The sequence below is a fragment of the Budorcas taxicolor genome, chromosome 22, assembly GCF_023091745.1.
Source record: "Budorcas taxicolor isolate Tak-1 chromosome 22, Takin1.1, whole genome shotgun sequence".
In the NCBI taxonomy this organism is placed as follows: domain Eukaryota; kingdom Metazoa; phylum Chordata; class Mammalia; order Artiodactyla; family Bovidae; genus Budorcas; species Budorcas taxicolor.
The window spans coordinates 20,125,937-20,140,120 of NC_068931.1; the positions used below are offsets into that span (position 1 = coordinate 20,125,937).

General features: G+C 50.5%; 1 protein-coding gene across 1 annotated transcript in view; it reads left to right on the forward strand.

The window, feature by feature from the left end:
* Window positions 1-8,606: 8,606 nt before the first annotated feature.
* Window positions 8,607-14,184, forward strand: part of CELF4 (CUGBP Elav-like family member 4) — a 312,716-nt gene continuing 307,138 nt past the window's right edge. Inside the window, exon 1 of the mRNA XM_052660301.1 lies at window positions 8,607-8,892. Coding sequence (XP_052516261.1) covers window positions 8,607-8,892 — 286 coding nt within the window. The remainder of the gene's footprint in view (window positions 8,893-14,184) is intronic.

Sequence of the window (14,184 nt, forward strand, 5' to 3'; positions counted from 1 at the left end):
CTGGAAATGACCCTGCTTTGGGCCACAGGAGAGCAGGAACCTCCGGCAGGGAGGGATCAATTACACTGTGACTCAGCTAGAGGGGCACAGAGCCAGGGAGTGAGTCAGAGCCTGCCCACCGCCTCCTTCTCTGGAGGGGGGCCAGTCATGCAGGTCTGTGTGGGAGCCTCCTGGGGGTCGGGGCACACAGATGTGTGGGTGCAGGCTCCCAGGCAGTGGGGGGGGGGGGTGGTGCTAGGTGTGCTACAATGTGGGCCCTTCCCAAGCCTAAATGAGGTGAGCATCACTGAACTGCTGGGTGGGGGGAAACCCATGGGGCCCCTCCCTGACATGGGCTCTGCTCCCCCAAACACCTTCACAAGACTACACCTGCCACCAGATGCTTACATCACTTTTATCTCCCCAACACACTCGGAGGACCACTAAGGAGAAACCCCAACTGTCCTCTTCCTCAGAAAATACCCATGTCCTGTTACACATGGTCTAAATGCTATTTCCAGCTACAGTTTATATTTATCCCTGGAAAGGAGAGCCTTAGTTTACTTTTTAATAAATCCACTCACAATAATCACAGCTCACCTTTAATGGCAGTGTGGCAGACACAATATATTTATTACTTTTAGGACATAAAGATCACCTCTTTATGACAATCATATGCAGTGTTACCATGCCCGTATTTCAGATGAGGAAACTGAGGCTGAGAGCAGGACTTCTGTGGCTGGTAGGTTAAAGACCTGTCTGATTTCAAAGTTCAGACTCTTTCTGTACACAATGTATGCACTATGCATACATGTCTCTATAGTCAAAGTCATATACATATTTTTAAGCAATAAATTCCCAGTCATATTTATAGACTGTGTTTCTTTAAATTTTACTCTGCACAAGATTTATATGAATGTGTCTGCTTAGTAAGAGAGCAGAATTTACATACACAACTTTGCTTAAACACTTTGAAAGAATTTAAACTTATTCAAAGAAGGTTGCCATCTGGAAATTATTTGCTGGGAGGAGGATGGTTCTTAAAAACCTATGGTACCTTCTTTAAATATCCCTAGTGGTAGCAAACCTTCAGCCTTTGAATGTAAAAATGACCTGTGGGAAATGGGCCCAGCAAAGTGTCCCTCCCACTCAGCACGTGTCTTGGGCTGGAGGTGACGGGTGATTTCTCCCTTAAATACCCAGTCTTTACCTTCTTCGTCCCGGTCTTGTGCCATTGATAATACTCTTCTGTGTTAACAGATGGTCAGAGAGTTCCTACCCCGAGTCTTTCCTGTGGGCTCAGCCTGCTGCAAACCCGTGCCCCATGGCCACCTGCCACCCTGGAACACAAGCCTACATCCTGCCCTGGCCTTCACCGCCCAACTTGACCATGCCATGGGCCCTCTCCACCCGCTACCCATCTCTGCTTCTCTCTCCCCAGACCACGCAGCCGCAGATTCCTTGTCAAGCTCTTGTCAGCCCTCAGCAGCTGGGTGAGGCCTCAGGAGGGGTCCACACAGATGGGTGATTCTAAATCCCCTAGAAAAGAACCCTTTGAAGAACCAGCCCAACGTAAATGTCCTGCTGGCTCACCTTCCCCAGCCCCCTTCCAGTTGGGGTCTCCTCCAGCCACCTCACTCCAGGTCACCAGCACATGTCCACTGCCAGTGGATGCTGGGTTTCTTAAGCCCCAAAACTACGTGAAGGGTGCCATGCCAGCCTGGGAGCCTGGCGGCAGTAGGGAGAATTCAGATGAGAGAGCGCGGATAGAAGCTATCCATCCAGCAACTTTATCAGAGAGATCGCGGCCCCGAGAAAGTGGCATGTATGCACAGCACTGGGTGTGTGTAATAAACACAAGTCACTATTCCAGCTTCTAAAGTGAGCCCAGTGTCTGAAAACCTCAGGGCTCATGTACAATAAATTAACATAATTAAAAACTAATTAGTAAAACATCACAATTAAAAGGACTTGCTACAGCAACACCTCACAGGTAAGAAGGGGCCGCGGAGTGCCAGCAGCCGGTACCCAGGGCAGGCCCCAGGTAGAGGCACTGATGACGCCTCGCTCACCCTGAAGGATGCCCACCCTCAGGAGCATGCTGAGAAACAAGCAGGCAGCAAGTGAGGGCACCCACTGCGGGTCCCACTCAGGCCCCAGCTGAACGGGGCACACCTCCTCCTCTGCAGGATGTGGAGGGGCTGGGCCAGCCCCTCAGCGGCCCCCTTGCTCCCCGCACACAGCCCAGAGTGGTGCTCTGACAATACTGGCTGATCAGACATTGATCGAACCACTTGCCCTGCATTTACCCCTCATCATTTACCTACTCATTTACCCCTCATCACCATTTAACGAGGAAGCTTCTATTCCTCTTCCTATTTCACACATAAGAAAACAGAGCCACAAAGAGATTAAAGAACCTGTCCAAGGTCCCAGAGTCAGTAAGTGGGAGAGGCAGGACTTGAAGCCAGTTTCACCTAAACACAGTCATAAGCACCTGCTCCTGCTGGACTGAGTGCTGGCTCCTTACTAAGAAAAAAAAAAATAAGTGTTTAGAAAAGATAAAGAGTAAACTCCCAACCCTTCAGTTCAAATAAGATAACTTTCTCTACACCTTTCTGTCGCCTATTTTGACCCTCAGTTTCTATTCTCACCATAACAATTTTTACATGAGAACCGTGAGTCAGCCTCCCAGGTACTGTCTCCCCTTCTTGGATGTGATGTGAGGAAGGAAAGGAGGGTGGCAGAAAGGACCCCAGTCTCTATGTTACAGAGGCGGAAGCTGAGACCCAGGAGAGGCATGACTAGGTCTCTCCCCCTGACTTCAGGCTGGCCCAGCCTCAACCGGGGATGCAGGAAGCAGGATTCCAGAGGCAACATCTCCAGGTCTGTCTGACCTGCCCTTCCATTTCCTGCCTGTCCTCAGCAAAAGTGAGGCAAAGCCTGGATTGGCATGAAAGCCTGGAACAAGAACCTGGAGGGCACACCCATACTGACCCAAAGGCGGGAGACTCCCCATGGCATTTCCTGCCACTGCCCCGGCCCAGGGGCTCCCACAAGACCAAGGCCACATGTCCCGAGGGGCTCAGCCAGCCAGGAGAGAAGCCCAGAGGCCCCAGCCTTACCAGCCCTGCCACTCATCTGAGCTCCAGGAGGCAGTCAGTCCCTTCTGGGGAGTCCCTGGGTTTCCCACAAACACACAGCGGACCACCACCAATTCTCTTCCTCCCTCCAGGGGTTCACTCCCCTGGCCAGGCCCGCTGAGGGCTCAGGACAGGACAGGGGAGTCTTCAACTGTGCACTCTGGGTGGCAGGAGACTGCTAATTAACTGAGAAAAGGCAGATGCTATTTTCCTCTTTTTTCCCACCTCAATTACTGTTCCTTATACCATGAAACCTTCCCAAATTATTCAAGGACAGAACCCCTGGGCTTATGAGGAATATAGACTTCCGAGGCTGCCTTAAGCCTCGCCTTGCCCACCCTACCTGCCTCAACACAGGAGCCTTACCTCTTCAGCATCCCGCAGAGCCCAGAGACCCTTGTCCTTTTCAGGCCCGGCAGCTCCACCCACTGCCTCAACCTCTCTTGTCTCTTCCCAAGTAGACCCACCACCTCCTGCAGGGCCAGATCAGAGCTCACCCCACCAGCTAGCCAGCCCTGGGTGCCACTGCCCACAGCAGCGCCGCCTTCTCCAGGATCCCATGACACAACTCTCCCACAACTGTCCCTCGAGCCCCCAACTGGGTCTTGCCCTGGGGTGGTTACCAGGCTCTCTGAGTCAGTCTCTTGGCCCAAACAGCGAGCAACTGAGCCTCTCTTTCTCTCCAACCTCCCCTCACTGCCCTCTGCAGGGCTGGGCAAGCAGTTCACTCCAGAAGGACTTTAACTGGAGGTCTGGTCTCTGCTGGGGGTGCCCCATCAGACCGAAGCTCTGTTTTTAGCTGGCTCTCAACAGAACCTTAGAGAACAGATACTTCTTGCCCTCCTAGCCCTAAGGCCAGGCCATCAGCCAGCTCTCTGGCCATCTACCCTTCCTCATCCTGCCCGTTTTACCTCAAGGCTGCTACCCCCATCACAGATCACCACACAGCTTGGGATCGTCTTCTGTTTTCTCACGTGTGGATGTGGAGCTCCTCAGCCAAGAAAACATTTAACCATCTGTTGCCGTTTGCTGTTCTGGGGCTTTTCACTTGGGATGACTTTGGTCTTTCTAACAAGATAGCTGGGTCTTCCCAGGCCTGTCCTTTCTCTGCTGCTGCCAGGGGAGAAGAGGACAGGCTGATCGATGTAAGAATGACTGAGCGGTGCCTCTAAGCCAAGTTGCTGTGCATGTTCTACCCTGCTTGTGTCTCACCCTGGGCTTTGAACTCCTTCTGGGAGAGAGTTTGCCAAGGCCTTGCAGCCCCTATCCTTAGAGTCTATTTGAATGAGCACAGCCTTGCCCCCAAAATCAAATTAGACGTTGGGATCTAGAAACTCCACCCTAGCACCTGCTGCGTGCCCTTGCCTGTCCAGATGGCCTGGTTCCCGCCCTCCGCCAGGTCTCAGTCTCAATTGAGAACGAAGATTCACGGGCAGGAGAGCCCATGCAGGTCTGAGGGTGTACGGTCATGGCCAAAGCTGCAAACATGGTTCCGTGGGTACCAGAGAGAGGGGAGTAACAGTGCCCCAGCTGGAGGGGAGCTGAGCACAATGAGGCCCTCTTCCCTTCTTGAGGAGGAGGGGGGCAAAAGGAAGTGACCAGCAGGAAGCAAGAAGCTGCACAAGGATACCCCTGAGTCAGGATTCCCACCACGTGGATGGGGTGCCTTACATCCCCAAAGATGAATCAGCATCAATGTGTAAACCCCAAAGGCAGACAGCAAATGAGAAGCGATTGTTTCCAGCTCCCCTTCCATTTGCCAGCCTTCTCCCTCTCCACGGATGGAACAATTACGGCCACGAAGTGGCACTTGCAGAAAAAGTTTTCAATCTGTTTAAATGCCACAGTGAGTCATACTTTGCCCCCATGTTCCTCTAATTACATTTCTCTTTGATGATTGAAGGTTAAAAAAATATAAGTCTTTCTAGGTGATCAAGGACAAGGAGGCCAAAGCACCAACTGAACCACATTCTTTGCTGTCTTCTCAGGGGCCCTTTATGTTCTGAGACACCTGTCTGTGTCATGGTAACCCTATCTCTCAGCTGCAGCTGAGAGGAGGGAGCCGAAGAGATCCTCACTGCGTCTTTAAGAGATCCTGCCTTGGCAGAAGCCGCTCCTGGCCCAGAAAGCTGGGGGGAGGTGGGGTGTTTCACCACACACCTGCCCTGGAGCTAAAAGTTGAAGAATGTGCAAAGGAAGACAGCCCAGATCCAAAATAAGCCATCCTCAGATGGGAGAGAGGGGAGAGTCAGGAACCTTCCCTAGGGAAGAAGAGGCTCTTCATAGCTTCAGGTCCAGGATCCGGATGTGGAGAGGAACCAGGGTGCAGGAGGCAGACGGGCAGAAAAGCACGAAGCAAGGAGTCTTTGCAAGCCTCTGAAATAACCAGACATCCCCTTTCAGTAACAACTCCATGCCCCAACTCACTCCTGCCCAGGGGCTGCTTTTATTTATGTATTGGCTATTACTATTAATAATAAAATATGAATAATGAAATGCCTGTGAATAATTGATTTGAACCTGGAGGGAAGGGGCTGAGGGTCAGAAAGAAGTGGACCGTGAACCTCAGTCCCCTCTTCTGTGCAACCCCTCTTTCCCCAGCCCCCCTCAGCTCACTTTCTTTACTTCCCCTGGTCCTCACTTCACTTTGGCGGGTGGGGGAGGCAAGGAGAAAAAGAGGCTTCAAGAAGGAATCACTCTCCTAAACTCCCCTTTTATGGCAGAAAATACATTCCACTCTGTTGCACAATTCTGGGAGTAAGTATCAGTGCCACAGGATAATGTTGGAAGTGATGTTTTGAACAAAGTTATTGGCCTCTGCTGATGTGTCCTGTGGGAAAGGGGACAGGGAGGTCTTAGCCCAGTGGGTGTATACACACACACGGACAGTATAGATACAAACAGGGTCTAGGTACGTAACCACACTGCGTCCACACAAGCACCCACAGTTCTGACAGACATACGCACCCATCTCCCAGCCACCAGCTCAAGCCTTCCGTGTGGCTGCAAGGGACACGGGGCTTTATCAGAGCACTTCATGGGCACACCAAGCCCACAGCCACATGTCAGGGAAGCTCTCCGTGTGAGTTTCTGTTGCATTCCTTCAACTTGGGCGTTTTTTAGACCAGATAACACTGGATAATGTAAGCCCTGAACCGAGTTATGACCCACTCTACTTACACAGGATTCCATCAAGCAAAGGCAGGAGTGTCTTAAAATGAAAGGATGAAGTTCCACAATTCTCAGAACTGCACTTGCTGTTAGGGTTGGGCCCCGGATCGTCAGGGAGAGGTGTCCTGGTTGGACTCCGGGCCTGGGGCAGCGAACCTCGGGGCCTCCTCCGGCGCTGGAGAGCTTGGCGGCGGCGTGGCTGTACCAAACGGGCTGGGTCTCGGTTTTCAGGCAGCTAGGGTCTCATTTATCTACTAAATTTTAAACATATCATCTAGTAACGTCACGTAAGCCGAGGGCAAGGAGAGAGAAACGCAAAACACCGGAAAGGGGCCGACGGGGACCAGTCCAGGGTCACACCATCAGTTCTGCCTGGCAACCCGGGAGGGAGCGGGCGCGTTATCTTATTTGTCCGGTTTCTGAAGCTGAGAAGAGGCTGTCCTGGAAACGCCAATATAGGAGAGCATGGGGAGCAGGTAAATATTATTAAAAAGGAAAATCTGCTTTCCCAAATCAAGTTCACTACCAGCCTTGGCCCCCAGAGGCGGGGCTGCTCGAACCCAGCTCCCGCGCCAGCCACTCCCTCTCCGGCGCAGCCGACGTCCCGGCCACCGCGGGCCCGATGGGGAACCCGGCAGAGTCCGGGCTGGGCGGCCGGACCCTCGGCCCTCTCCCGCAGACGTGCCGCCCAGCCTCGCACTTCTGGAGCGGGAAGTGCTGCAAACGAAGCCCGAGGGGGGCAGCGCACGCAGCGGGTGTCTTGAGTCCGGCCGCAGCCCGGAGAGCGACTCGGGGACTTTATTTCTTTTGATGGTGGATTTACAAAAGAATAATTTTTTTTTTTCAATTTGAACCAGTAAAGCAGACAAGGGCAAAATCAAGCCAGTCGCTCGTGCTGGCTCACCGGCCACCGCGCCCAGAAGCTGCCTGCTTCCCCGCCGGGCGAGCGGCCGACGCGCCAGGCTCCTACCTTCCTCCCGCCAGCCGCCTGCCGGTGCAGCCGCTGCGCTTCGGGGCGGGGAGGCAGTCCCGGACGGAAACACCCACCTCCAGCCTTCGCGGGCGGGCTGGGACGAGGGTCGGGCCCCGAATCTCTACGCCCCGGCCCCCCGGCGCGGCCCGACCGCTCCCCAGACCCGTCCTCCCCAGGTAGCTCGGGAGGCTGTAGACAGTTTTGCGGGAGGGCGAAGATTTGGGGTTGCTCTGGCAGGTTGGGGATGCGAGGAGGGAAAAAAGCAGAGAAAGAGAGCGCGCGCGCGAGAGAGAGAGAGCTCTTGTCTATAGATTTACCCACATAATATATATTTATGTAGCTTTTTTTTTCTCTCGACACTGATCAATGCGCACTCGGATCGCTGGGCGGAATTCCTCCACGCCGGCTCGCTTTTTCGAGTCTAAATAAATAAATAAAGGGAACCAGATGGGAGGAAAAGAAGCGCCCATTCTACCTTCGCCGCCGCCCCGCCCGCCATCCCAGCCTTTGCTTCGCCCGCCTGGCGCCCTAATAGAGAGCAGCTCGGTGGATAACGCCCCCCTACATACCCACGATAACATGAAAATCAATGTTTTGTTTTGTTTTTTTAAGAAAAGACAAAAAGTTGCACCTGCTGCTATGAACAAAAGGAACCCCCAAAACGCAAACGAGGAGATCAGCAACCCCGTTCCTAACTGGCACCCGCTCCCCGCGGCCGCCGGGCCCGGAATCTCAGCGCCTCCCGAAGAGCCATGCGCCTGGCGCTATTTATAGCCGGGGGCCGTCTCGGACTGTACCACCGCGGCTCGCCGGGGCCGCCGACGGGGGAGGCGTGGGGGGCCGGCGCCGCCCCACGCCGCCCGGCTCCCAGCCGCCGCCCGCCGCGCGGGGCCCCCCCACCCACGCCCGCCGCATCTCACCCTCTCCGGGCCCCGCGCCCCCCTCTACCGCGCTCGCACACTCGCCGCCCCCACCCCTGGTCTGACTGCGAACTTGAACCGGTCCAGCCTGTTTAAACGGAAAGGACAGAGATCCTGTCTGTTCAATGTAAAAAAAAAAAAAAAATTAAAAAATCAGATCAGACCGAAAGAGAGAGAGAGAGAGAAAGAGAGAGAGAGAGAAGAGAGGGAGGGAGAGAGGGGGGAGAGGAGAGAGAGCGCGAGCGCGAGCGAGAGAAGAGAGGAGAAAGAGAGAGAGCGCAGAGCGAGGTGTAGAGCAACCGAGGGGGAGAGAACCCGAGTGTGTGTGTGCGTGTGCGTGTGTGAGCGCGAGCGAGCTTGCGAGGGAGAGGAGCGAGAGAGTGCGAGCGAGAAAGAATAAAAGGAAAGAAGATTTTCTCTATGTATATAAAGATGGCCACGTTAGCAAACGGACAGGCTGACAACGCGAGCCTCAGTACCAGCGGGCTCGGCAGCAGCCCGGGCAGCGCCGGGCACATGAACGGATTAAGCCACAGCCCGGGGAACCCGTCGACCATTCCCATGAAGGACCACGATGCCATCAAGCTGTTCATTGGGCAGATCCCCCGCAACCTGGACGAGAAGGACCTCAAGCCCCTCTTCGAGGAGTTCGGCAAGATCTATGAGCTGACGGTTCTGAAGGACAGGTTCACAGGCATGCACAAAGGTGAGTGCACCTTTCCCTCCCAACTTTGCCGGGGAGAAGGAGCGGGCGGGCGGGCCGGGCGGCCGGCGACGAACGAGCGAGCGAGCGAGCGGGAGACGGCGCGAGAGGGAGCCTCGGGCGGACGCCGAGGAGGGAGGCGCTCGGGCAGCGGAGACCGGGACTAGGGTGCATGGGGCAGCTGCTCGCCGGGGCAAGGCTGGATTTTGGGCAAGAAGCTGATAGACGCGGTTTCGTGAGGGGAGAAGCGGGAGCTGAAGAAGAGAAAGAGACGATCGAGAGAAATCGGGGCTTGGCTTTTTGGGTCCAGCGACTTGAAAGATTGGGATGGGGACGGCTGCGCCGGCCGAGCCCGGGACGCTGAGCGGACTGGCGGGCTCTCCAGCCGGCCGGGGACCAAGGGTGCTGTCCATCGCCCTGGTGCTGAAAATGCTAACAGGAGATGGTCTTCTCCTTCTCCGCTCCGGGCCAGAGTAGCAGGGAGCGCAGCCGTCTAAAAAGAAGAGAGGTGACAAATTCAAAGAGATATTTTTATTTTGCTATCAATTTGACAGTAAACTCTCCCTGTCGAGCCGTGTGCCTGAATAATCCGGTTGTGGTTTGAGTGGTGGAGGAGGGGGTGGGGGGTTGGTTGTTTGAAGGAAAGAGGGACAAAACCTAAGGCAAGAATTAGCAAGGAACCAGCCATCCCCTGGGTAGAGTGGGGGGTCAGGGAAGCCTGAATGATCCCCTCCTCAAGAAATCAGACAGGGCTTCGGGAAAAAAATGTGTGTGTGAAAGATAGGCATTTTGGAGGGTGTATCCTAAATTATCCCAAACTCACCGTGCAGAGAGGTTTATAGTACATTATTTCTCTCCCTTGAAGCAGTCATTGCTAGTAAGTGCTTGGAGGAGGGGGAATCAGAATGATCAAAGAATTAAAACCCAGCAACTTTTTAGGAAAGTGGTCATGGGAATTGTCTGCAGCCTGCCTGTTTTCCCCTTGTTTTATTATCTTTAAGGCAGAGCCCCAAACGTGTTCAGTTGTAGAACGTGTGTGGGTGGCTGGTGGGTGACGAAATTAGCCCAGTGCTTGCTCCCTAACCGTAATGTATAGGATGTGCAGCGGGAATTAATCGGGGCTGGAGCTGTGTGGGCAAGTTAAATGCTTTCTGAGAGAGATTGATCGTCAGGCAGAGAGGGAGCACCAGGCTAAGGAAGTTGTAAGGGATGTGTATGGACGTTCCGTTTTTAATAAACAGTAGTGAGGAGAGCTGCTGAAGATGCTGTGTTAGAGCTGGTGGTTTTAAAGATGAAAACACACACACGCACACGCACACCCACCCACACACAGAGAGCAGCCTCATCCTTGGCCACAAATGGGCTATGAACAGAGCTGATCCTCCGGCACATTAGGTGCAGAGTGCGGAGCTGTCTGGTTCTCTGAGCAGCAGTGGTTTTCACTATCACAACCTCCCTCCTTCTCCAGCCCTCCCTTCATCCGAATACTAAGCAGAGCTCCAAACTCTTCATAGTTGGAGTCCCAGAGAGCAGTTTTTATTGGCTTTAGCATCTTCCAGCTTGCCTGCTGAGGAGTAAATCTTAAAGTTAATGGCATGTTGAGTAGCACAAAAACACAGCAGAATGGAAATATACTGGGTTTGTTGGGGTGGGGTGAGGGTGGGGGCTGTAATGGAAGGAGAAACCAACCTTTATTCAATATGGAGAAAATGTCTGTCTGTTCAGAAGAGAAACTGGAAAGGTGGAATGGGGAGGCAGTCTTCAAAATAATATTTGTTTCCCCTTTTATCACCCTCCCTCTCAAGACAACCGTATCTCTGTAGTTTTTCCCTTTCCAATCAAGCTCCCTAGAAGCTAATCAAGGTTTGTATCAAACCTTTGTCATTTTAATATGTCCCCAGATTTTAAAATAGCAATAATGAAAACTAAAAAGCAGAGGTATGGAAATTCTTTGCCCATCTTAATGATAGGTTCTTGTGGGGATTTGAGATTTTAAAGTTTAAAAAAATCAAAATCCACTAGAGGTAAAAAAAAAAAAAGACAGTTGTGAAGAACTGAGCTTCCTATGAGATCTGGGTTGGAGCACTTTCTTTGCTTCTTTATTTTAAATGAAGATAATCTTAAACAATATTCCTTGCTTTTTTCTCAAGCCCCCCCACTGGTATCATCACTCTGTTTCTGATGGTTTGGGGGGCCCCCTTGTATTATAGTAAAGATGAAGAATTATCATTATTTGCATCAGGAAGGCAGAGAAGGTTAAGATAGAGTGGTATCACGTTTGACACATCATATATATATACACATACACATATCTGGCCCGAATTCCCAGGACAAGCAAAACTTCATTTTCTAAATAATTCCTCCCCTAAACTAGCTCAGTCAGGGGCAGGCAGGCCCTTTGGCTCTGGGTGCCTTGTTGTCGAAGCTCATCCTTCAGAGCCTGAGCATATATTTTCCCCTATGAAACTTCCTGCCTCTCCATCCTCTGGATTTTTATAAGCAAGCCTGGGCCACAATGTCCCTAACAGTGCCTGGAAGCTTGGAGAGAGCTGAATAAATGAGACAGTTTCCAAGGGCTGGTTTATTCAGTCCTAGAAGAGTTTGAACTCCTCCTTCAGTGATACAGCCTGATTTATTAGCTAATCCTGATAAAATAAGCCTCCGGCCACCTTAAAAAATTACTCGCTTGCCATTGGTGATTAATTACTGTTAAGTCAAAAAGCATGATGAGGCTTGAAGAATGAGGGTTGCATTTGGCTTCTAGATTTTCCCCAACTCTGAATTATAACATGAGGCTAGAGACAGAAACGTGCCTTTGTTAAGCCTGGTTTCAGAGTATATTTGTGGCTTTTTCTTTCCCCTGCTTGAATTTCTAACTTCTAATCAATCAGACTGGGATAAAATTGAAAGACAGGATAGGATACCAGCCTCCAGTGTGGATGGAATAAGTCTATTATTGGTTAAGAGAAGAAGAAGAAAATAAAAATTAAATTAAGTGCATGAGATTTCAGGTGGGTATCCATTTGTTGGCCACCTGCCATCTCTGGTAACTAAAGAAGGAAAGAGTTCTAAGGGTTAATGGAATACCTGCCATGCGTAGAGTGAACCTTAAAAGGCAATTACTCCAGTCAAATTGGGAGTCTGGAGGAGGGAGTAGGTGGGTGTTGTGGAGCAAACTCAGCCGTATCAGAGAAAGGCTGTTGGGCTGGGGAGGCAGCAAATAGCAGTTGTGGACTGGTGTGATTACTGCAAAGGTAAATTCACCCCCTGGAGACCAGAAAGCAAATGGGCAAAGGGAGATCTGGGTGCCAGGCAGAGAGAGAAAGAAAGAAAAAGAACCCAGAACAATCGGAAGAAACAACACCTAGGGAAGACAAACCAGTTTAATGCAAACTCTCCCAGCCAACTCAGAGTCTCCTTTTCTCCCCCGTTAGAAGCACTTTGAGAAAGATTGTTTTTCCAGGCTCCAAAGAGAAAGACATTGTGCTATTGATTAAAGAAGAGAGAGGTAAACTCCCAGGGTAGCAGCAAAAGTGAGCTGAGGACCAATGTTGCCTCTTCCTGTAGAAATTTTCTCCTTTGGAGGAAGAAACAGGTCACCTGCTAGTCTAATTCTTTCCCTCTCTCACTTTTTATTTATTTCTCTTTTTTTCCTTGTATTTCCTGGAGAAGAGAGGCAGGACTGAAAATACATATGCACACATAGTCATGACCATTAACACACACACACGCAGTTAGTGGATCACACATGAACAAGCCACAATCCATTCATAACTTTGGTCTTGTCTAGCAGGATAGGAGGCAGCAAAGACTGAGTTACTGGGAGACATAAAGACTAGTGCTCTCTGGATAGCCATATTATAATGCATTATCTTTGAAGTCATTTAAGTCCAATTTAAGTGGTATTTAGTATAATATTTATGAATTAATGTAATCTAAACATAGGGCTGTCCCCAAAGGTTTAAACGGCCTTTACTACTGATGTGTGCTTGTTCCCAGAGCCGGCGATGCATTTTAATCTAAACAGCCAAGTCCTTATCACAGTCCCTCTTGTTAACCAGTCAGAACAGATCTGTGGCCTGGATAACCCTTCTGCATTGAGATTTTCCTCAATGCATGGAGGAAAATATACTCTACTAGCAGCCCCAGGGGCTGCCAATCCGGGAGCCACAGCTTCAGGGACTTCAGCCCCTCATACTTTCATACTATATCCAGAGGGAGGGTGGGGACAGAGTAATGGAACATTCTGTGAATTGAGCTCTGGAGAGTATATCATTTTGAAATATACTCATTGTCAGATTCACAACCTCTCATTTCAAAATATCTGAGTAGGAAATTCCTCAAGCCCCTTGATTTGGAGTGCAACTGGGAGAAAGGGAAAGGGCAAGGGTTATGATTATGTTTGGGTGATTTGTGACAAGCTTCATAAAATCATGTCTCATAGTTTTGTGTAAGACGTAACAAAATCCTTGAGTTTCGGCTGCTTGACTTTAGCTAAGAGAGCTCGTTGTTGTTTTTTTCCCGAGGTAGGTGAATTAAAGCCAGTGAGGTTCTATCTGATTTCTGTTTTCAAATGAGTCTAAGTCACAGGGAAGCCAAAGTATCAGCATGGTCATCAGCTCAATTAAGACGAACTTAAAAAAAAAAAAAAAAAACCACTTTGGAAAAATAAAAATTCCGCTCTGTCCAGGGAAAGACACTGGCAGAGTAGCTGGTCACACACATCTAGCTTTTAGAAGAAAGATTTGCCTTGTGAGAAAGAGATGGAAAATGAGAACACTGTAATAAAAAAAGGAAGAAAAACATTTTAAAAAATAAGTTTCACTAAAGAAAATTAGCAATAGTAATCATTGCAAAGTTAAAATAAATCTAAACCACGGCCCCTATTTTAAAAACCTCCAAATTCCAGATGTTGATAAGTATTATATTTAAGAGTAAAGAAAAAAACTATTGGGAAATGATTAGTTTACTTAAGATGCTGGTGGTTATTTGCTGGTTGTGCATGATTTCACTTATCAGACTTCCTGAGAATCAACACACGTGTGTGTACACACACATGCACACACAAAAATAAATTAATCTGCACATGTGCACGTATATGCATCCATGTTGCAAGCATGACTAAGCGCATCCCACACATATGGGAACCAAGGCTGGCCTAGATTTTACTGCAATTCAACAGGGAGATATTAACACTCCCCTCCTCCACTCAGCTTTAATGGGAATTCTAGATTGGGTTGAAAGAACCCCCTTGGCATACTTTCACTCTCTCCACCTGCTCCAGTTGGCTGATGT